This window comes from Amblyraja radiata, chromosome 3 (assembly GCF_010909765.2).
Source record: "Amblyraja radiata isolate CabotCenter1 chromosome 3, sAmbRad1.1.pri, whole genome shotgun sequence".
In the NCBI taxonomy this organism is placed as follows: Eukaryota; Metazoa; Chordata; class Chondrichthyes; order Rajiformes; family Rajidae; genus Amblyraja; species Amblyraja radiata.
Genome location: NC_045958.1, coordinates 104,643,410 through 104,667,651, shown reverse-complemented (window position 1 = coordinate 104,667,651; position 24,242 = coordinate 104,643,410). Strand labels below are relative to the sequence as shown.

The 24,242-nt window shown below is 47.2% G+C and overlaps 1 protein-coding gene across 2 annotated transcripts in view; it reads left to right on the top strand.

Annotated features, from left to right (window-relative positions):
- rictor (RPTOR independent companion of MTOR complex 2) overlaps positions 1 to 21,086 on the top strand; it is a 135,113-nt gene extending 114,027 nt beyond the window's left edge. For both annotated transcript variants that reach the window (XM_033018491.1, XM_033018490.1), the window contains exons 31-38: positions 827 to 1,874; positions 4,486 to 4,663; positions 7,629 to 7,710; positions 10,737 to 10,961; positions 12,740 to 12,904; positions 14,305 to 14,428; positions 16,157 to 16,295; positions 17,914 to 21,086. In XM_033018491.1, coding sequence (XP_032874382.1) covers positions 827 to 1,874; positions 4,486 to 4,663; positions 7,629 to 7,710; positions 10,737 to 10,961; positions 12,740 to 12,904; positions 14,305 to 14,428; positions 16,157 to 16,295; positions 17,914 to 17,985 — 2,033 coding nt within the window. In that variant the 3' untranslated portion in view covers positions 17,986 to 21,086. The remainder of the gene's footprint in view (positions 1 to 826; positions 1,875 to 4,485; positions 4,664 to 7,628; positions 7,711 to 10,736; positions 10,962 to 12,739; positions 12,905 to 14,304; positions 14,429 to 16,156; positions 16,296 to 17,913) is intronic.
- Positions 21,087 to 24,242: the final 3,156 nt, after the last annotated feature.

Sequence of the window (24,242 nt, the reverse complement as noted above, 5' to 3'; positions counted from 1 at the left end):
ACATTGCGTGCCGTATTAAAGAGCACCTGCTATTGATACATAGATCCAACTGCCATTTCCTTGATTGAAATATCGATGCTAGTTTAGCGAATGAACCTCAAGACTGAACGCAAGAGCCATGGTCAGGCCCGGCACTGCATGATTTGAATACAGAGCAGAGGTCTCTAGACTGTCTCATCAAACATTTCCTTCATTTTTCTCTGGTTACATTGGCAAACCAGCCAATTTATTTCGCCAGAAGGTGGTGAATCTGTGGAATTCATTGCCACAGACAGCTGTGGTATTTTTAAAAGCGGAGATTGCTGGGTTCTTGATTTGTTAAAGGTAACAGGGTGAAGGTGGGAGGATGGGGTTGAGAGGAAAAAGTAGATCAGTCATGATTGAATGACGGAGTAGTCTCGATGGGATGAATGGCCTAATTCTGCTCCTGTGCCTTCAGGACTTATGATCTTATTGGCTTGATTAAAGTTCAACTTACAGTAGATATTAATAAAGCAGATTCAATAGCAGCTTTTAAGAGGCTTTTAAATAGACACATGGCGGGATATGAATCAATTGGCAGTAGAGGAGGTTAACCTGGCGTCCTGTTCGGCAAAGACATTGTGCGCCGAAGGGTCTGTCCCTGTACTGTGCTATGTGCTGTGCAGATCATTCTCCCGTGACCAAAAGCCTGATGCATTTACCATATTATGCAATAGTTACACTTCAAAGGGAATTTTTGCCTTTAAAGAGGAGCAATTATTTTCCTTGCTCAAAAGTCATGAAAGATCTGTATAAATTCAGCTCCTGATCAGTGGGACATGCTAACTGGTCTGCTTCGTTTCAGGCATGTTTATCATGGAAGATGACCGCTATGGGAGCAGCACGACGAGCACTTTCTTCCTTGATATCACTGAAGAGGGAGACCCGTCTTTGCTACTGAAGCCCAAGTCAATGAAGGAAAAGGAGAGAAGCCCTCTCAGCATCCTCAGCTCGTCCAAATTTGTCACCCGCCGCTTCTTCAACAATTTGACCTCTCTGCCCAGCAAGAAACTGCGCAGCAGCAGCGAGTCCAAGTCGGCCAAAGTGGCAGTGGAGAGGAAGCATGTGCACCAGCGCATCCGGGCGGTGACGGAGCCGGCCAACAGCACCGAGTACCTGCAGAGCGAGGTCTTCACCAGCATCTTCAACGGCACCCGGATGCACAAGAGCCACACCTTGAGCCTGGAGACCTCCTTCGTTGGCAACCGGGATCACGGAAACGGCGACAGCTCGCACAGCATCTCGGAGACGGAGCTGAAACGCCCCAAGACACTGCTGGTGGACAACCACAGGGAGCAGATTGTCAAGGACAGGTCGATGGGGGACGGCACCGCCGGCCCGCAGTTCAAAAGCCGCAGCCAGAGCTTCAACACGGACACCACAACCAGCGGCATCAGCTCCATGAGCTCGGTCAGCTCCAGTCCTTCCAGTGAGACGGTCCGTCTCGACCTGGCCAACGCCGACACCGACTGTGGCAGCCTCAACACCATCGTCAGTTCACGCACGTTGAAGACCAACGTGTCCCCCACCCCTCGCTCCAACCATCTACCTCTGTCCAAGTCCAACTCCGTCTCGCTGGTACCCCCCGGATCCTCTCACACTCTCCCGCGGCGGGCCCAGTCGCTCAAAGCACCTTCTGTCACCACCATCAAGAGCCTGACCGACTACAGCTTCAGCTACACCAGTCCGCGTGATGCCTTTGGCTACGCCACCCTGAAGCGGCTGCAGCAGCAGAGGATGCACTCGTCACTGTCGCACTCCGAGGCCCTCGCATCGCCCGCAAAGGACGTGCTCTTCACAGACACCATCACCATGAAGACAGGCAGCCTGGACTCCAGACTGACGCCCAGAAGGTAACCCCATGTATTCCTTTTTCAAAAGGGGTTTATTTTACAGATAAACTAGAAACAGGCCCATTTTGACCTATGAGTCCACGCCGACCAGTGATCACCCTATACACTAGTTCTGTCCTACACACTAGGAACAATTTACAGAAGTTAATTAACCTACAAACCTGTACGTCTTTGGAGAGTAGGAGTAAACCAGAGCACCCGGAGAAAACCCACGCGGTCATAGGGAGAACGTGCAAACTCCATACAGACTGCACCCATAGACAAGGTCGAACCCAGGTCTCATAAATCCGAGCAGCAGAATCTGGCCCATCAAGTCTACTCCACCATTCACTCACGGGCTAATCTATCACTCCTTCCTAACCCTATCCGCCTGTCTTCTCCCCATAACCTCTGGCACTCGTACTAATCAAGAATCTATCAATTTCCATCTTAAACATATCCATTGACTGTAAAGATTCTTTGGAGAAACAAGGAACTGTGGATGTTGGTTCAAATAAAGGCGCAAAGTTCTGGAGTACACTCAGTGGATCGGGCAGCAACTCTGGAGCACGTGGATAGGTGAACTATCCATGTCTGCACGAGAAGCTGCCTAACCTACTGAGTTATTCCAGAAATTTGTGCCTTTTTTTGAACCATCATCCACAGTTCCTTGATTCTCCAAAGAATCTTTACAGGGCAGATCGGTGGCACAGCACTGGAGTTGCTGCCTTAGAGTGCCAGAGAATGTGTCCACTAGTGGAAAAATCTAGAACCAGAGAGCACAGCCTCAGAATAAAAGGACAAACCTATAGTAAGGAGATGAGAAGGAATTTCTTTAGTCAGAGGGCGGTGAATCTGTGGAATTCATTGCCACAGACAGCTGTGGAGGCCAAGTCAATAGATATGTTTAAGATGCAGTATAATGTGGATAAATGTGAGGTGGCAAGAACAGGAAGGCAGATTATTATCCGAATGGTGTCAAGTTAGGAAAAGGGAGGTGCAACGAGACCTGGGTGTCCTTGTACATCAATCACTGAAAGTAAGCATGCAGGTAGAGCAGGCAGTGAAGAAAGCTAATGGCCTATTGGCCTTCATAATGAGAGGAGTTGAGTATAGGAGCAAAGAGCTCCTTCTGCAGTTGTACAGGGCCCTGGTGAGACCACACCTGGAGTATTGTGTGCGGTTTATGGTCTCCTACTTTGAGTCCATAACCAGGGGCCGCTGTTTAAGAATAAGGGGTAGGCCATTTAGAACTGAGATGAGGAAAACCTTTTTCACACAGAGAGTTGTGAATTTGTAGAATTCTCTGCCAGTGAAGGCAGTGGAGGCCGATTCACTGGATGCATTCAAAAGAGAATTAGACAGCTCTTCGGGCTAGCGGAATCAAGGGATATGGGGAGAAGGCAGGAACGGGGTACTGATTGTGGATGATCAGCCATGATCACAGTGAATGGTGGTACTGGCTCGAAGGGCTGAATGGCCTTCTCCTGCACCTATTGTCTATGAATCCATGGAATTCATTGCCACAGACAGACCAAGTCCATGGGTATTTTTAAAGTGGAAATGGATAGATTCTTGATTAGCACGGGTGTCAAATGTTACGGGGAGAAGGCAGAAGAATAGGGTAGAGAAGGACAGATGGCAATCAGCCATGATCGAATGTTGGAGTAGTATCGATGGACCAAATAGCCTAATTTTTGCTTCTATGTCTAATGAACATGATCTTATGATGATTTTGACTTTAGGGAAGTAGGTCCTGGTAAATTGTTGCGTGAAGGATTCTGAATTGTGTGTGCGCTGAATTAGGTAGTTTACAGTGTAGGAATCTGGGCGAGCTGCTTAAATACTCGAATAGCCAGTGGTTTTCTGCTGCAGGCTCTCTGTTAAGTTGTGGGCATGATCTGCTGTGCTGCTGCCTACCAGCAGAGACAGTGGTGATGTATGGGAGGAGGTGGTGAGCTGTGGTGGGGATGCCTACTGAACACTAGTGGGGGTGCCTACTATCAGTCAGTGGTGAGCTACGGTAGAGATGCCTGCTACAGACAATGGTGAACTATGGTAATGGCTACTACAGACAGTGGTGAACAATGGTGATGCCTACTATCAGACAGTGGTGAATGATAGGAGGGGGTGCCTTCTACAGACAATGGTGAGCTCTGGTAATGGCTGCTACAGACCGTGGTCAGCAAAGATCCTATAGCGAGCAAGATAGTCCACTCGACGAAAAAGACGTAGTACGGTCATGGGTAATTTAAGGCCCCATTTCCGTAACCGGCTTCCGTCTCCGCACCAAAGATCCCATAGGATACTAGTGCGGAGACAGAAGCCGGTTACGGAAACATCCTCGTATAAATAAAAGTTATTTGGTAAAAATCTTCTCATTTTCAGAATTTTAAAATTTATTAACACAAACTGTTCCCCCACAACGTTGATTACACTGCGAGTCGGGTCGGATCGGGTTATGGAAATGAATTACTCTGCAGAGTTCACCAGAGTCAGGGGGAGCTAAAGGAAAATAGTCTGTGCTCCACCACGCTGTTGTTGCCGTTCCCTGCACAGTGTGTCTGAGGTTGTGAATACCATCTGTCGCTCACTTGCCGCCTCTCATTCCTGCTCATCTCCCGTTGTTCAGATTCATCAAAGCATTGAGCTTTGCCTCGCTGGACAAAGAGGATTTACTCAGTCCGATTAATCACACCACCCTTCAGCGTTCCTCCTCTGTGCGCTCCATGGTCTCCAACGCCACCTACGGCAGCAACGACGATTACATTGGCCTTGCACTGCCGAGCGACATCAATGAGCTGTTCCAGGTAGGATGAGTGGGAACCCTGCACATTATTCTGTGTGTCTGCAAGTCTGGCAGGGTGTGTGTGTGGGCGGGTGGGAAGGCACACTGCCATTGTGCAACTGCAGGCCTGGCAACAGACCAGCCCTCTCTCCACTGCTGGTGATTCTACTAGTTAAAGAGACCACGGATGGTCTGTTTAGGAAGGAACTGCAGATAGACACAAAAAGCTGGAGTAACTCAGCGGGACAGAGAGCATCTCTGGAGAAAAGGAATAGGTGACTTTTCAGGTCGATACCCTTCTACAGATCTGTGGGCTGACTCCACATTTGTCTTTATTGTTTAATACCTATGGTTAACAGAACATCCTTTTAAAATTTAAAATCAGCAATAGACCTGGATCAGTCTGAAGAAGGATTTCGGCCCGAAACGTTGCCTATTTCCTTTGCTCCATAGATGGTGCCGCACCCGCTGAGTTTCTCCAGCATTTTTGTCTACCTTCGTTTTTCCAGCATCTGCAGATCCTTCTTGAACATAGACCTGGAATCAATTCCATTTGTAGACATTTCTACCAAGTTATGCATGTAGAACTGGCTTCCTATCATTATTGCTAGTCTGGATCTAGTTTTTATGATCTGTTCCCTTTTCGATCATCTGAAATAGTTTCTTGCTCTCTATCTACACCTCCTCCCAGTGGCTACATGGCTTTCCCAGGTGCTCCAGTTTCCTCCCACAATACATATGGATTGGTGAGAAATTGGGCCTCTTTGTTACCTGCCTCTCGTGAGGAGACTTGGTTTTAGATTTTATAGTTAGTGTGGAAACATGCCTTTCGGCCCACCGAGTCTGTGCCAACCATCGATCACCCATACACTAGTTCAATCCTGTGCACATGGGGCATTTTTACAGAAGCCAATTAAGCTACACGTCTTTGGCGATGTGGTAGGAAACCAGAGCACTAGGCGAAAACCCACACGGTCACAGGGAGAATGTACAAACTCTGTACAGACGGCACCCGTGGTAAGGATCGAACCCAGGACTCTGGCGCTGAGGCAGCAACTGTACCGCTGCACCACTGTGCTGCCCCCGTAGAATCAGTGGAACCTGGGAGGAGTTGATTGGAATGTAGGATGGGTAGGTTACAATAGGATTATCAGAAACATAGAAAAATTGGTGCCCGAGTAGGCCATTCGGCCTTCGAGCCAGCACCGCCATTAAATATGACATGGCTGATCATCTAAAATCACTACCCCGTTCTTGATTCCTTTAGCCCGAAGAGCTAAATCTAACTCCCTCTTGAAAACCCAGTGAATTGGCCTCCACTGCCTTCTGTGGCAGAGAATTCCACAGATTCACAACTCTGGGTGAAAAGGTTTTTCCTCATATCAGTCCTAAATGGCCAACCCCTTATTCGTAAACTGTGACCCCTGGTTCTGGACTCCCCCAACACCGAGAACATTTTTCCTGCATCCAGCCTGTCCGATCCTTTAAGAATTTTATATGTCTCTATAAGATCTCTCGTCCTAAATTCCAGTGAATACAAGCCCAGTCAACCCATTCTTTCATCATATGTCAGTCCCGCCATCCCTGGAATTAACCTGGTGAACCTACGATGCACTCCCTCAATAATAATAATTGCAATAGTAACAAATTGGCAGTTCTGTCTAACTCCTGCTCTCCGCACCTGGAACATCTGGCGGTGAAGTGCTGCCCTTTTTACCTCCCGAGGAAATTCACCTCCATCATCCTGACTGCATCCAGAGAACTTGCCTCCACTGCCCTCTGAGACAGAGAATTCCACAGACTCACCACTCTGTGAGAAAAAGTGTTTCCTTGTCTCCGTTCTAAATGGCTTACTCCTTATTCTTAAACTGTGGCCCCTGGTTCTGGACTCCCCCAACATTGGGAACATGTTTCCTGCCTCCAGCGCGTCCAAGCCCTTAACAATCTTATATGTTTCAATGAGATATCCTCTCATCCTTCTAAACTCCAGAGTGTACAAGTCCAGCTGTTCCATTCTCTCAGCATATGACAGTCCCGCCATTCCGGGAATTAACCTGGTAAACCTACGCTGCACTCCCTCAATAGCAAGAATGTCCTTCCTCAAATTAGGGGACCAAAACTGCGCACAATACTCCAGGTGTGGTTTCACTAGGGCTCTGTACAACTGCAGAGGACCTCTTTGCTCCTATATTCGATAAGGAACAGAAGGACCTCCTTATTTGCTGCAAGGTGCTGCCTGGTTGAATCCTGGGAATGGCTGACCATGTAAAGTGCTTATAAAGAATTCCGTTTAAATGTATTCCCAGTGAATCTTCAAAGGATCATGATTGGTGCATCTGACATTCAGTTCCAGATCAATACTTATTCTGTTGAGAATGGAAAATTTAGCTAATTATAAAATATCCAATCTTTGCTATCTACACTTTTTAAAAAGTATTTATTGTAAATCTATTTGTGTTTTGAGATATCAGCCAAATGTAAGCAGGTGGGTCGTGTTTGTGTGGATGGTGTGGGCAAGTTGGAAGGACCCGTTTCCACGCTGTTAAGGGCCTGTCCCACTGTATGAGGTAATTCAAGAGTTGTCCCGAGTTTTCCCCTGATTCGAACTCGGAGAATGTCCGTAGGAGTTCGTGGATGTCTTGTAGCGGCTCATACGAGTAAAAAGTAACAATATTTTTCATCACGAGTATTTTTTTACTTGTGGGCATTTTTCATAGTGTTGAAAAAACGTCACGAGTTTACCGGATTTCCTGAGTACCTACCGTTACTCGTACGAGCCGCTACGAGACATTCACAAACTCCTACGGACCCGCTACAGACATTCTCCAAACTCTGGAGAACTCTTGAATTACCTCGTACAGTGGGACAGGCCCTTAAGATTCTATGACTGTGATGTTTGTTACATTTGAGCTGATGTTTAGATACAAGACCATGATCTATGGTGTGCGGATGAAACTGTCTAGTGAACTGTTCCACCTTTCTCCCAGGTGAAGGACATCCCTTACTTTCAGCAGAAGTGCAGCCCACCTGAAGATGACTACTCGATGCAAGGACCAGAATCAAAAGATGGTGGGTGCAAATGTCTACCTGGTCTAGCTAACTGCTCTCTTTGTGTTGTGCGATTTCTGACATTTCTTGCCCATCCCTGGTTTCCGCTGAACTGAGGAGACATTTAAGAGATGATTACTTTGAGTCTAGAATAAAAATTTGTGAACCCAATGGGGGTTTTTTTTAAAGAAAACTATGCTGAAATATCTCAGTGGGTCAGGCAGCATCTCTGGAGAACATGGATAGGTGACGTTTCACAGAGTGCTGGAGTAACTCAGCGGGTCAGGCAGCATCTCTGGAGAACATGGATAGGTGACGTTTCGGGTCAGGACCCTTCTTCAGAATGATTGTAGTGGGGGAGGAGAAAGCTGGAAGATAGGTGGGGGAGGGACAAGGCCTGGCAAGTGATAGGTGGATACAGGTGAGGGGAGGGTTTGGTGGGCAGATAGGTGGACAAAGACCAGAGGTGAAAAGACAAAATGTGTGAGAAAAGGAGCGAGTGCTAGCAGAGGCGTGAAATGTGGAGCCAGAGGAAGGAGCGTAGGTGGAAGGTGATGGGAAAGGAGGGAAATAGAGGGGCATCCATGAGGGGCACAAGGAAGGGGATGGAGGTTTTTTAGAGGTTGATTTTTTTCTTAAATTCTCAACTATGAGGAGAAGATGTGAACTTTAGACTCTTGCTTAGTGCTGTAGTATCTTGACCACAGTGCTCTCATGTTGCTGCTTTAACGAGAAAGTGTAGGCACATCAGGCGAAGATAATGCCAACTCCTGCCTTGCTGAGGTACCCCAGTACAGCCGTGTGTTGCAAACATCCTCGCCACCTGGGGAGATTTGTGTTGTTTATATGAAGCCTAAGTGGCTTTGGCACGGCACTGAATGCACTGCACGGAAGGTTGCTTCCTATCCCTCACCAGTAGGTGGCACAGCAGGGGAACAGCTCTCCTCCCTGTAGATCAGAGACATGCACCTATTGCCTGTAGGCATTGCAGCAGTCAAATTGTTTATATTCTTTCATACAAGGTCAGAATTAGGCCATTCGGCTCATCAAGTCTACTTTGCCAATCAATCATGGCTTGTATATCTCTCCTAACCCCATTCTCCTGCCTTCTACCCATAACCCTTGACATCCGTACTAATCAAGAATCTATTTATCTCCGCCTTAAAAATATCCACTGACTTGGCCTCCACAGCCTTCTGTGGCAAAGAATTCCACAGATTCACCACCCTCTAAAGAAGACTACGGAAATTCCGCCTCAACTTCCTAAAGGAACATCCTTTAATTCTGAGGTTGTGACCTCTGGTCCTAGACTCTCCCACTAGTAGAAACATCCTCTCCACATCCACGTTATCCAAGCCTTTCACTATTCTGTAAGTTTCAATGAGCTCTCTCCTCATTCTTCTAAACTCTAGCGAGTACAGTCAAAAGTTCATCATATGTTATCCCACTCATTCTTAGGATCATTCTTGTAGACCTCCTCTGGACCCTCTCCAGAGCCAGCACATCCTCAGATATGTTGCGTAAAATTGCTCACAATACTCCAAATGCGGCCTGACCAGCGCCTCATAGAGCGTTGAGGCTGCATTTCATGGTGAGTGCAGGTACAATAAAAATCTTTACGGCACACACAGAAAACACCAACTTTTAAATGATGCCCAAATTATACTTTACACGAATTCTGCAAGACAGTGAAAAGACTGCAAAAGGAAATGAGTGCAAAAATACACATAGGAAAAAGTCAAGTGTTTAATTGTCACACGTGCTGATGAAAGAACAATGACATTTTTACTTGCACTAGTAAACACAATAACCTAAGATGAATATACGTCCATAGGTTAGAGGAGCAGAAATGGGCCATTCGGCCCTTCAAGTACTCCACCATTCAATCATGGCTGATCTATTTTTCCCTAACCCCATCCTCCTGCCTTCACCTCACAACCTCTGATAATCAATAGTGCAATAAATGAATAGCCACAGTACTAGGAAATAATAGTGCAAAAACTAAAGTGTGTAGTTCAACCAAAGATACAGTCGCAGTTGCTGAAGTTTGTGTTATGTGGCGTTCACAAGCATTCTGGTTGTCCCCGTAGTGCAGGAGGTGGTGCGTAGTGTTCCGTTGCTGAGGTGGGTGTAGGGTGGTGCCGGTCGGTTCAAGATCTTGACGATTGTGAGGAAGTAGCTGTTCCTGAACCTGGTGGTGTGGCACTTCAGGCTTCTGTACCTCCTGCCCGGCGGTAGCAGTGAGAAGAGGGCACGGCTCTCTTGGGTGGGGCCCCTTGATGAGAGATGCCGCCTTCAGACAGGCTTAGAAACTGAGAATTCTTCCTGATGGATAGTTTCTTGGTGATGGAGTGAAGCTCTGGCCTATAGACACTGCAGCTGAAGTTGTCTGTGGAGTCTCCAGAACTAGGGGCCACAGTTTAAGAATCCAGAACCAGGGGCCATAGTTTAAGAATCCAGAACCAGGGGCCACAGTTTAAGAATAAGGAGTACGCCATTTAGAACGGAGACGAGGAAACACTTTTTCTCACGGAGAGTGGTGTCTGTGGAATTCTCTGCCAGAGGGCGGTGGAGGCAGGTTCTTTGGATGCTTTCAAGAGAGAGCTAGATAGGGCTCTTAAAAATAGCGGAGTCAGGGGATATGGGGAGAAGGCAGGAACGGGGTACTGATTGGGGATGATCAGCCATGATCACATTGAATGGTGGTGCTGGCTCGAAGGGCCGAATGGCCAACTCCTGCACCTATTGTCTATTGAGTTTACACAGAGAGTGGTGGGTGTATGGAACGAGCTGCCAGAGGAGGTTGTGAGGCAGGTACACCAGCAGCAGTAAAAAGACATTTGGACAGGTGCGTGTAGACACAACGAGATGCAGATACTGGCTGACAAAAGGCACGTGGATAGGAAAGGTTTAGAGGGATATGAGCCAAATGTGGGCAGGTTGGACTAGTGTAGATGGGGCATCTTAGAAAGGGCAAGTTGGGTCAAAGGGCCTGTTTCCGTGCTGTATGACTCCATAATGCCTAAGTTGTGTTTATTTTATTTTAGACCAAGTATCGTCCCCTTGTTCTCGAAGCCCCTTCCAAGAGCTGCGGTCTCAGATCAGCTTCACGGAGGCAATGCTGAAAGCCTCAGAAGATGCTCCTTCAGGTGACGCCACAGAGGAGACTGGCTTGCAGGAGCACACGGACGATAGCTGCCTCTACTGTGTATGCCTGAAGATACTGGGCTGCCAGCCCAGCAGCCAATGCGCCTCCACTTTAAACCGTGCAGGTCGGTCTAAAACCACACAGGTGTAGGTCACCTGTACCCACATACAGTGAAATATGGGTTATATGAGCAGAATTAGGCCATTCGGCCCATCGTCTACTCTGCCATTCAATCATGGCTGATCTATCGTTCCCTCTTAACCCCATTCTCCAACCTCCACATAACCCCAGTCACCCGTAAAAGCTTTGTCCAGCATGTTATCCAAGCACATCAGATAATACTATACATCAATATAATCAAGTGTTACTCGAGAGCAATAGGTAGAGCAAAGGGGAAGATCCAGAGTGTAGAATATAGTTCTCAGCATTGTAGCGCATCAGTTCCAGAGACAAAGTCCAATGTCCGCAATGGGGTAGAGGTGAATCGGACAGCACCCTAGCTTATGGAAGGACCATTCAGAAGCCTGATAACAGAGGGGAAGAAGCTGTTCCTGAGTCTGGTGGTGCACACTTTCAAGCTTCTGTACCTTCTGCCAGACAGGAGCGGGGAAAAGAAGGAAAGACCGGGGTGGGACAGGGACAAGTCTTTGACTGCTTTCCCGAGGCAGCGTGAAGTGTAGATTGAGTCGATGGTGGGGAGTATGGTCTGTGTGATGGACTGGGCTACATCCACAATGGTGAGGAGTTGGGTCTGTATAACCATATAACAATTACAGCACGGAAACAGGCCATCTCGGCCCTTCTAGTCCGTGCCGAACACGTATTCTCCCCTAGTCCCATCTACCTGCACTCAGACCATAACCCTCCATTCCTTTCCCATCCATATAACTATCCAATTTATTTTTAAATGATAAAGTCGAACCTGCCTCCACCACCTTCACTGGAAGCTCATTCCACACAGCTACCACTCTCTGAGTAAAGAAGTTCCCCCTCATGTTACCCCTAAACTTCTGTCCCTTAATTCTCAAGTCATGTCCCCTTGTTTGAAACTTCCCTACTCTCAAGTGGGAAAAGCTTATCCACGTCAACTCTGTCTATCCCTCTCATCATTTTGAAGACCTCTATCAAGTCCCCCCTTAACCTTCTGCGCTCCAAAGAATAAAGCCCTAACTTGTTCAACCTTTCTCTGTAACTTAGTTGCTGAAACCCAGGCAACATTCTAGTAAATCTCCTCTGTACTCTCTCTATTTTGTTGACATCCTTCCTATAATTAGGCGACCAAAATTGCACACCATACTCCAGATTTGGCCTCACGAATGCCTTGTACAATTTTATCATTACATCCCAACTTCTATACTCAATGCTCTGATTTATAAAGGCCAGCACACCAAAAGCTTTCTTTACCACCCTATCTACATGAGATTCCACTTTCAGGGAACTGTGCACAGTTATTCCCAGATCCCTCTGTTCAACTGCATTCCTCAATTCCCTACCATTTACCATGTACGTCCTATTTTGATTTGTCCTGCCAAGATGTAGCACCTCACACTTATCAGCATTAAACTCCATGTATGATGGACTGGGCTACATCTGCAATGGTGGGGAGTGTGGTCTGTGTGATGGACTGGGCCACATCTACAATGGTGGGGAGTGTGATCTGTGTGATGGACTGGGCTATATCTACAACTCTGCGGTTTCTTACGGCTTCAGATTGGATGTAGCAGTTTACGTGTGATTCCCTTCCAGAGTTTATTTTCCCTCCCCATTACAACTGTATTTTCAACTCCAAGTTAAGAGTACTTTGTTGCCAGTGCTTTGAATAAACTTACTCTGCTTTTCTGAAGCTGCAGATATCCCTCGTGACGTTTCCTGGTGTTAATGTAACGGTGTTACTGTTTCCAGATTTGCCGGACGTTCTCTACTCTGACTGCTGTCTGCCCACCATCCCGATCCACACCCACCTGGAAGTCACGCCTCGATCCTCGAAGATCTCTGACATCTCCGGGTGCAGCGATGCTGTGTCGCAAGGGTCTGCCAGCAGTACCAAGAGTGTCGATATACTAATAAGTGAGTGTGGGACCCTGGAACAACCCTGGTGCTCGTGATTCAGACTTGCTTCTTGTGTAAGAAGGTTAACGTGAGGCACAACTAACTGTACCCTTTGAAATGTGTTCCCAGCACTTGTCTGCTTGGGGAAGCTGGTACATAGAAACAGGCCCTTCGGCCCAAAATGTCCGTGCAGAACGTAGTGCCCAGACCAATCTTTATTTGCCCGCATGTAATCCCTGCATGTGCCATTCCAAAAGTCTTTTAAATGCCAATATCACGTCTGCCTCCGCCACCATCCCTGGCAGCATGTTCCAGCCTTATCCCTATTCAAACCAATCTGAAAACCTATGGAAAGACATAGAGTACGGGAGTAACTCTGCTGGTCAGACAGCATCTCTGGAGAATATGGTTGGGTGACATCATGGGTCGGGTCCCCTTCTTCTGACTGAATAAGCACCTTGACCCAAAACGTCCATGTTCACCAGGGAATTAGTGTGAAGAAGGGCCCCGAACTGAAAAGTCACCTATCCATGTTATCCAGTGATGCCGCCTGACCAGCTGAGTTACTCCAGCACTTTGTCTCATGCCTTTGTAAGCCGGCATCTGCAGCTCCTTGTTTCTACATTAAACTTATGGAGTTGTGATCACCAGCTCCAAATCCACCGATCACCTGGCCAGGCTTAGTTCCCAACACAATATAGACAATAGGTGCAGGAGTAGGCCATTCGGCCCTTCGAGCCAGCACCGCCATTCAATGTGATCACGGCTGATCATCCACAATCAGTACCCCGTTCCTGCCTTCTCCCCATATCTCCTGACTGCTATCTTTAAGAGCCCTGTCTAGCTCTCTCTTGAAAGTATCCAGAGAACTGGCCTCCACTGCCCTCTGAGGCAGAGAATTCCACAGACTCACAACTCTCTGTGTGGAAAAGGTCCACTATGTTTCCTTCCCGGGTTGGACTATCCACATACGAGTTTCAGGAAACGCTCTTAGATACACACAACTCTGTGGTTGTCGGCTTAAGGGAGGGGCGGTGAAAATGGGCTTGTTGTGGCTTGTTTATCTTGGGGTTTGTTGGGTGGGGAGGGAGTTTACGTCTGAGTTAGGGTGAGGAGGGAGTATGCATTAGTGAGTCGGGGTGGGGCAGGGAGGAGACGGCTTGGTTTAATTCAGCATTGAGTATGAGGGTGACACAAGTAACTGCAGAAGCTGGAATCTTGAGCAAACGGCAAAGTGCTGGAGGAATCCAGCGAGTCAGGCGGCATGAGTGGACTGGCCAGTGTCGTATCGGGGCCATTCAGACTGAGGGTGAGCTTGGTTTGACCAAGTGAGGTAAGGGTGTAGATGCAGGGGAGTGTGAAAGTGGTGTGATTGCTTGGAGCCTGCGCCTGTTTTGAACCCTGCCACCTCCCACCAGCAGGGAAAGCGGTGATGGACAACAAGCCTGCCTGCCGGGTGCTGCTGCGCAAAGAGGTGCTGCGGCTGGTCATAAATCTGAGCAGCTCTGTCGGGACAAAGGGCCACGAAACGGGGCTCCTGACGTAAGAACTCATTCCATTGCGACATTCACGGCAATCGTACTTCTGGCAGAGCGTCACGGGCATCCGTCATTGAGGCGCCAGAGCCGTACAGCAGGCCCTGCTGCACAACTCATCCACACCAGTCACATGTCTACCTTTGGTTCATGTCCCTTTCCTATCCGTGCACCTGTCCAAATATCTTTTCAATGCTGTAATAGTACCTACCTCAACTACCTCCACTGCTTGCTTGTTCCACTCACCCACAACCCTCTGTGGAAACGTTGCCCCTCGGGTTCCTACTAAATCTCTCCTTAAACCCATGTCCTCTGGTTCTTGAATCCCCAGTCCTGGGGAAAAAAAGACTGCGTATTCTCCCTGTCTGTACACACAAAGGCGTGTATATGGGACTAAATCCTGGATCGATGCCCAGCACGGACAGTTGTTCCCCGGGTCTGGAGTAGGTGTTTAGTGTCCAATATACCTAGATTCTTGTAAAATCGCAGCAGGAGGGTTAGGATGCTCCGACACACTTAGACCAGCCTGTGACCACAGTTCCTGCACTCATTCCTCAAGGCATCACATGTCCCTCTTGAATAAAACTATTCATCAGTTTCATCCTTCGAAAGGGCACTTTGTTTAGTTTGGTTTATTGTCAACTCTATAAGATGAACCCTCATCCTCCTGCACTCCAAGGAATAAAGCCCTAGCCTACCCGACCTCTCGCTATAGCTCAGGCCCTCTAGTACTGGCAACGTCCTATGAAATCTTCTCTGTACCCTTTCCAGCTTGACAACACCTTTCTTATAACATGGTGCCCAGAACTGAACACCATACTTTAAATGTGGCCTCACCAATATCTTATACAGCTGTAACATGACCTCCCAACTTCTACACTCAATACCCTAACTCAAGGGTTCCCAACCTGGGGTATATTTCACCTACCCAGGGGGTAAATGTGTTGATTCTGGATTTGTACATATTTGTTCTCATTGACTGACTGTGTTTGGTTCTGGTATACCGGTATCTGTTCATCATTAGTTGTTCATAAATAAGTGAAATAACATTGTTATGTGTTATTAAAGTTGCCCGGGGTAAACGGGACAAAAAAGGGTGGGAATCCCTGGTCTAATGAAGGCCAATGTGCCAAAATGGCGTCTTGACCGCCCTATTCATGCCACTTTCAAGGAACTATGTACTTAACTCTGCTCTACAACACTTCCCAGAGCCCTACCATTCACTGTCGATCCTGCCCTTGTTAGACTTCCCAATGTGCAACACCTCACATTTCTCTACTAGATTCCACCAACTATTCCTCAGCCCACCTGCCCAACTGTTCAAGATCCTGCTGCAATGTTTGACAACAATCTTCACTACCACCCACTTTAGTGTCATCAGCAAACTTGCTAACCATGCCATCCGAATCATTGATATAGACGGCAAACAACAATGGGCCCAGCACCGAACCCTGAGGCACACTACCAGTTACAGGCCTCCACCACCACCCTCTGCTTCCATGAAGCCAATTTTCTATCCAGTCAGCTATCTCTCCTTCGATCCCATTGCGATTTGAGAAGCAGTTTCCATGTGTGTGGTGGTAAATTGTGCCAGAGAAAACACAAAATAACATGCTGTACAACACCCAAATGAGGGGGGCTTGTCCCTGCCCTCCCACTGCCTGCTTTTTAAAATTGCATTACTTGTGTTGTTTTTGCACAAAAATGTTCAGATCCTTCTATTTGTGCTCCCCAGGATAAAGGAGAAGTTTCCTCATGCTTTTGATGACATCTGTCTCTACTCTGAGGTCTCTCACTTGCTGGCAAACTGCACCTTCAGACTCCCGTCCCGCAGGTTTATCCAAGAACTCTTCCAAGATGTTCAATTCCAGCCAGTAAGTTGCTGACCAACGCTCATTGGAGCCGCCCGTTTCTCAGAAGAATCGCACTCTTCTGCAGTGGGGTGGGGGGGGGGGGGGGGGGGGGTCTACAATCTCTTGTGCAGATTGAGAGAAGTCAGAGAGGTGGTGATGTTCCGTGTGCTCACGACAGAGTTCTGAAACAGTGTCTCCCAGAACACACAAGACCCTGTTTGATGTGGTAATGGGACAGATGTGGTTGTGGCATGGAGTGTGAAAGCAGGGAAGTTTCAAACTGTGCCCGGACACTGATCGGCCCGCACTGTGATATTGTGTCTAACTTTGCTTATGAGACACTAGAGAAGGTGCTGAAAAGATTTGTAGGTTTCAGGAACGGGGGGGGGGGGGGGGGGGGGGGGGGCGGGGGGGCGGGGCGGGGAGGAGATTCGGTTACAGGGTTAAATTGGAGAAGTTGAACTGTTTCTCTCTAAATTAAAAAAGATTGAGAAGATATTTGATAAATGATATGCTGATTTAGATGGGATAAATAAAGGGAAGCTCTCGTGGACAGTGCAAGGACCTGATATGGACAAAAGGACAGTACAGTGGCGCAGCGGTAAAGCTACTGCCTTACACCACCAGAGGCCTGGCTTTGATACTGACTGAATGCTGTCTGTACGGAGCTTGTGTGTTCTCCTATTAACCGTATAGGTTTTCTCTAGGTGCTCCGGTTTCCTACTACAGCCCAAAGACTTACGGGTTTGTAGGTCAATTGACATCTGTAAATTAAATTGCCCCCAATTAACAGGGACTGACTATGTGGGATAACATGGAACTAATGTGAACAGGTGATCAATGGCCAGTGGGGACTTGGTGGTCCGAAGGGCTTGTGTTAGGAATGTAATGCTGAGGCTCAATAAGGTGCTGGTGAGGCCGCATTTGGAATATTGTGAGTAATTTTGGGCACCATATCTGAGGAAGGATGTGCTGGCTCTGGAGAGGATCCAAAGGCGGCTTACAAGAATGATCCCAGGAATGAGTAGGTGAGCCTATGATGAGCGTTTGTCAGCACTGGGCCTGTACTCGCTGGAGTTTAGAAGAATGAGGGGGGACCTCATTGAAACGTACAGAATAGTGAAAGGCTTGTGGATGTGGAGAGGATGTGGATGCGGAGAGGATGTTTTCACGAGTGGAAGAGTCCAGGACTAGAGGTCATAGCCTCAGAATTAAAGGACGTTCCATAAGGAAGGAGATGAGAAGGAATCTATTTAGTCTGATGGTGATGAATCTGTGTAATTCGTTGCCACAGACGGCTGTGGAGGCCATCAGTGGATATTTTTAAAGCAGAGATTAGATAGATTCTTGATTAGTGCGGGTGTCGGGTTATGGGGAGAAGGCAGGAGAATGGGGTTAGCAGGGAGATAGATCAGCTATGATTGAATGGTGGAGTATACTTGATGGGCCGAATGGCCTAATTCTGCTCCTATTACGTATGACAATAGTTCTATCCTACACATTAGGTATAATTTACAATTACACAGAAGCCAATGAACCCACTCGCTCTCTGGCATCCGAGATCTCCGTCTGTCTCTCACTTAGGCTGTTTAGCAGATCTCGCTGTCTATTCTCTGACCCTGTCTCTCCTCTCTGACAGCTATACGAGGAAGCGGACACTACCCTTGTATTACCGAAGCCCGTGGACGTTGAACTGATGCTCGAGTCCTGACCAAGCCCAAGCGGAAACATTTCCACATTGCCAGATCCACGGCCAACTTCAGCCCCCATTTGCTGACACCAACACACCTGCCACTTGCGTCGACTCCGCACTCGATTCTGGTCCAGAGCCTGGCTCCTTATTTATTGCCCTTCCCTCTGTCCTGAACGCGAAGGTATTCTTAACACTACTGGCGGTATGAAGACAATTGGGACGCAGCCCTCGGTTCTCGCTGGTCTGGCTTACTGGATGGATCTGCTCAACACCATTGTACAGACAACACCCACCCATCGCAAACCCTTCCACTCCACCGCAACTGCCCTGGGTTGTTTCAAGTCTGCGCTACTGTCTGATGGGCACCACAAGGAGAAACGACTACAGTTTGTTGCAATAATGTTTGAAATATTCTGGTGGAGACTGGCGCTGCTGGGGACCTTTCATGGCGGACTGTAGCCGTGGGCCCAAGTAGTTGGGGCATAACTCGCCCCTCACCCTGCCTCTATCCAGATGACCAACCGTTCTATTGTCAAGGGCTCTCTGGGGGGGGGGGGGGCACTTTCCACCCTGGAACTACCAAATCTCCCTGTAGATTGACGCAAAAAGCTGGAGTATCTCAGCGGGGCAGGTCGTAGAGGAGTAGGTGACATTTCGGGTCGAGACACTTCTTCAGAAGGGTCCCCTGTGTTCCACACGTGGCCTGTCCACCACTGCTGCTTTAGAGGAGTGGGTGGTAGCTGCCCCTCCCCAGACTATGAACTCCCCCTCCTCCTCTCCCACAACCATTATACATAGGGAACCCCCACCCCCAGTCACGTAGCTACCCATCCCCTGGGTACATAGGAAACTCTCCACCCAGCAGTTCAGAGGATGTTTGGAACTCCAGCAACTAGGATGCATAGGACACTGATCCCTGGTATCTCCACCACCGGCTGCTCTCCATCACTGCCTGCCCACTCCCCCAGCCCTGGTCAGGCAGTTCTGTGCACTGGGCATTTCGGCCAACGTGGGTGGCAATTCCTCAGCGTGGATGGGTTCTGGGCAGGGGGGTTGTAACGCCCCCCAGTGGTGATGTGAAAACTGGGAGGCACCATGTGAAAGAAAATGACATCAAATATTTCGGCTTCCAAAATAGCTGAGCGTCCAGATGAGGAGGCAAGTCTGGCTGCCGTTTCTCGTTGTGTCCTGGCTTTGAGATGTATGATAGTGATCCATATACTGTTCGGTGCTGAGCCCCATTGCACAACTTTGAGGAGGTTGTTATAGTGAGGTCTTGAGCAGATTATTGTTGAACAGTGTGCCTCAGGCAAGGGGTGCGAGTGGGCTCTGGACACCAGACAGAAACATGATCAGTGTCGATAGGATGCTGAGTTGCTGGAGGCTCTCAGCTCATCCATTACTGCAGCTCGATGGTGTGTGCATGTGCAGAATTTAATTTTGAATTAAGATTGAAGATCCTGTCGCAGCACTGGTCGGCGATTTTTTTACAAAACTAAATCTGACCAGCAGATGCTGGAATCTTCAGCAAAATACAAAGTGCTGGAGGAACTCAGCGGGTCAGGCAGCATCTGTGGAGGGAAATGGACAGGCAATGTTTTCCGGTCGTGGTCCTTCAGATTGGAAACTGTCCATTTTCCTTCACAGATGCTGCCCGCCCACCGAGTTCCTCTAGCACTTTGTGTTTTTCTGATCAGCAGTGAATTTGGAACAGAGGAGTGTTTGGCAGCTGGACGCGTTCTTCTCCATTATCTTGGCACTCACCTGGAGAGGGTGGGAAGGGAGAATTGCAAGCGGATCAGAGTTCCGGTGTCGGCAGAAGCAAAGAACTGCAAATGCTGCTTTATACCAAAGATAAGACACAAAGTGCTGGAGTAACTCAGCGGGTCAGGCAGCATCTCTGGAGGAAAAGGATGAGTGACGTTTCAGGTTGCGATCATTCGTCACGGGATTCAGAGCTGTGTGAAGAAGGGCTCTGACCCGAAACGTCACCTATCTATCCTCGTTTCCCCATAGATGCTGCCTGACCAGCTGAGTTACTCCAGCACTTTGTGACTATCTATTTCTGGTGTTGCTAGTTGGAAGCTGGAAATCTCTGGGTTGTGTGCCTTGATCTTGAGTGGGTGGATTGCAGAGAGCAGCTGAGATGTCACCCCCAGAGTATGGTGACTCCCAAGGGATGGGTCTAGAATAAGGTGCTATACTTCATTGACCTGATCCATTCTGCCCAGGATCCAGGATGTAGGAAGAAGCTGCTGATGGAATTGCTGTAACATAAACACACGGTGTTGGAGGTTCCTCCATCTCTCCACAGCTCACAGGTACTGTTCCGCCTGGTTGTCCCCACAGCAGTCTGCCCTGTGATGGGCGGTGCACTGTGAAGAACACTAATCAAGTTGGCCACTTGAAATGGCGGTGACCATCACCGTCAATGCTTTCAAGAGATGTCAGCAATTCACTATTAACTTTACGACTTTATCATTGCCATTTTCTGCAGGAACCCCCTCCCCTCCCGTCTTGTGGTCTCTGTGTACATTTGTTCCTCCTGCTCAGTCTGAATCCCCCTGCTCTGTGTTTCTCGTGGTGCGTCACTCTTTCCATCTCCACACACTTGGGAGTGAGATTGAAACGAATCAATGCTTGGATAGCAAGTCTGATGTTACTTCATCCAGCAAACGTGTTTGCTGTTTGAAGGGGAAGGAATAATTTAATGGAAGTCAATGGCCAAGTACGAGGGAAAGAGAGAGAGCGCATTGTAGGTGGACATTGCAGCCATCATTGTGAATGTGTTTGGTTTTATTTCTATGTGATAAGCTGCTACATTATTGGAATGTTCTGCTGTTCAAAGATCACGGAACATATACCTGATTTGTATGTATACCTGTAACATAGTCTGATTAAAATAAGAAATTATTTATATATTTTCCATAAGAGAATATTTCATAAAGCTGTGTATAATTTAAATAAAGCAGAGTGGCTTTGGAGAGTAATGTTTTTGTGTTGCCACATTGTGGTTTCTTTGTATAGTGTGTACAGTCTGTTTCTGGGCATTTACCCTCTGATCATAAACTTATCAAAGGGGTGCATTGTTAATTAACAATAAAAACAAATGTATCAAAGTTTCTGGCAGCCGGTGTCGATCTTGTTCCCATGTGAAACACCCCATACCTCCTCGTGTGACGCCCAGGAACTGCGTGGGATTGCCTCCATCAGCAGAAGAGGTTAGTCATCTTTAGCTGAGTCTGTAATGATGGGCTGTGAATGTGAAGTTCCCAATCTGTGCGTCCACTTCTGTTGCAGAATGGTTTGTCGTGTATTCTGCTTTAATTAGAAACATCGAAAATTGGTGCGGGAGTAGGCCATTCGGCCCCTCAAGCCAGTACCGTCATTCAATATGATCATGGCTGATCATCCAGAATCAGAACCCCATTCCTGTTTTTTCCCCATATCCCTTGATTCCGTTAGCCCTAAGAGCTAACTCTAACTCTTGAATACATCCGGTGAATTGGCCTCCACTGCCTTCTGTGGCAGAGAATTCCACAGATTCACAACTCTCTGGGTGAAAAAGTTCAATTCTGACCTCAGGTGCTGAGTGTACCGAGTTTGTACGTTCTCCCTGTGACCAAGAGGATATCTCTGGGTGCTCCGGTTTCCTCCCACATTCCAAAGATGTGCCGGTTTGGAGGTTCATTGGCTTCTGTAAATTGCCTGTTGGCGTGGGCCAGATGGGCTGAAGGGCCTGTTTCTGTAAAACTAATACTAACGGTGCTATGCTGCACTCTTGACTAAGCAGCTGGTATTGGAAACGTGTAAGTAATCCTGGGCCTGATGTACTGATCTGTTCAGCTCAGACTTGAGCAGCAATTCCTGATGAACGTTATGCTTGTTGATTAATGTGGATAATGCAGAGATGATTCTCTAACTGCTCGTGCAAAGTAGTTACAAATCACAGAGTATGATTACTGAATTAGTCCACTTTGCAAATAAATGTACTTAAAGGATCGTGAAACCATCTTCACAATGCCGTCTGTTACCTGGACCAGAGATGTAAGGATATTGAACAGATACAGAGTCAATAATGCAACAATTCAACCTTTTATTTAAAAACAATTCTGGGAATAAAATGTTATATTACTTGAATTTAAGCCTCAGTTGTAGTGTTATAAATTCAGGGTGCCATGAATGCTGACTGGTTCATCCCCGTCAATAGTTGTGGTGGCCAAGACCTTGACCACTTGATGAGGTATGAAAGCAAGTATACGGATCTAGACCCACAGCTGTAAATACACAATTCTTGATTTAAACAAAGGTTTGTCCAAGACCTAGGTGGTAAGGTGCCTTCACAAAATGTCTCAATCTCCCTCCTTTTAGGCATAACGGAAGGTAGCCGGTTCGAATCCCGCTTGGAGTGCATACTGTCGTTGTGTCCTTGGGCAAGACACTTCACCCACCTTTGCCTGTGTGTGAATGTGTGTGAGTGACTGGTAGTGGTCGGAGGGGCCGTAGGCGCAGATTGGCAGCCACGCTTCCGTCGGTCTGCCCCAGGGCAGCTGTTGCTACAGAAGTAGCTTACCACCACCGAGTGTGACTGAGGAGTGAATGAATAATGCGATGTAAAGCGCCTTGAGTATTAGAAAGGCGCTATATAAATCCCATCCATTATTATTATTATTATAACTAGATATAGGGTGATGGCAGCAGGATTGATTCACTAACCCTGCTTTGCCTTTATGCAGGATGCTCATTGCTGCGGCCTGTGTTTTACATCTTCATCCCACATACACAGCTGGGAACATTTAAAAATGCAACGGCAACAACAGACGTGCAATTGCCTGCTAATTTAATCTGACATTTTAAAATGGTCAACAAGATTCTCAATCATTAAACAAGCAGTTCAATCCTATCTTAGTCAACGGTGAGTGGGTTCAAGGGTATGTACAACGTACACTAGGTTTTAAATAGAAAATAGGTGCAGGAGGCCATTCGTCCCTTCAAGCCAGCACCGCCATTCATTGTGATCATGGCTGATCGTCCCCAATCAATAACCTGTGCCTGCCTTCTCCCCATATCCCTTGATTCCACTAGCCCCTCGAGCTCTATCTAACTCTCTCTTAAATCCATCCAGTGATTTGGCCTCCACTGCCCTCTGTGGCATGGAATTCCACAAATTCACAACTCTCTAAGTGAATTTTTTTTTTCTCACCTCAGTCTTAAATGACCTCCCCTTTAGTCTGAGACTGGCCCGTGGTTCTGGACTCGCCCAACATTGGGACCATTTTTCCTTCAATGTTAGCCCTTCCAGATCCTCCAGCACTTTTCCATCCAGTAACAAAAAAATATTATTGTGACGACAGGTAATCTTAAAGTAAAGCCCTTTGATTGAATTCCTGAGTTATTAATATTTTTAAACAATTTTCAATTTAACCAGAGATGCCTAGGTGTGGATAAAAAAAACATGCCTGTGTTAATGATTTAAATCTATCAGATTAATGCTGATGTGGGAAGAGGTATTTACAAGTGTTGTCAATGTTTATTCCTGACCCAAATAGGAATTGAATATCAAAGGACTCTCATTTTAAGGGGACAATCACTTTAACCAAGAGTTGGGCAGCAGTTTTGTGGGACACACGTGAACCTTCAGTACCAGAAACTTATACATGAAGGGAATCAAAGAACCGGGTTGTTAGACTCAGGCAATTTTCTATGCAATATGGGGAGAAGCTTAGACATTTTCTCAAACTATTTTGGGTTGACTTCCAGAGGACCATGTTAAAAGATAATTTATATTCAGACTTACTCGTGCTATGATTAATTGTAGCTTCCAATCAACTGGTGGTAAATAGAAAACTCAGTTTTGACCCAAAATGTCACCTATTCCTTTCCTCCAGAGATGCTGCCTGACCTGCTGAGTTACTCCAGCATTTGGTGTCTAAACTCAATTGAATGATTGCTGCAGCAACAGTAAGGGTCCTGGTGTAAGTTTTTACCTTTATTTAAAGTTAACGTTACAAATGGAGACGAACCTGCTCACTGACAGGAACATCTAGTTTTTGATGACTGGTCACCATGTATGTACCAATGTGGGAGTATGCACAATAGTGTATTATCTATGTGGAACCACACCCATTCATCTCTGTATTTTGTGGAATCAGGAATTACTGTAGAATTTGTCCACAATGAGCTCTTTAGACTGAACCTGAATACAACAAAAATCGGGCGTGTGCCTGGTCCTTGAATTGTCCACTCATGAGAACAGCTCTGTATAAACCAGTCGT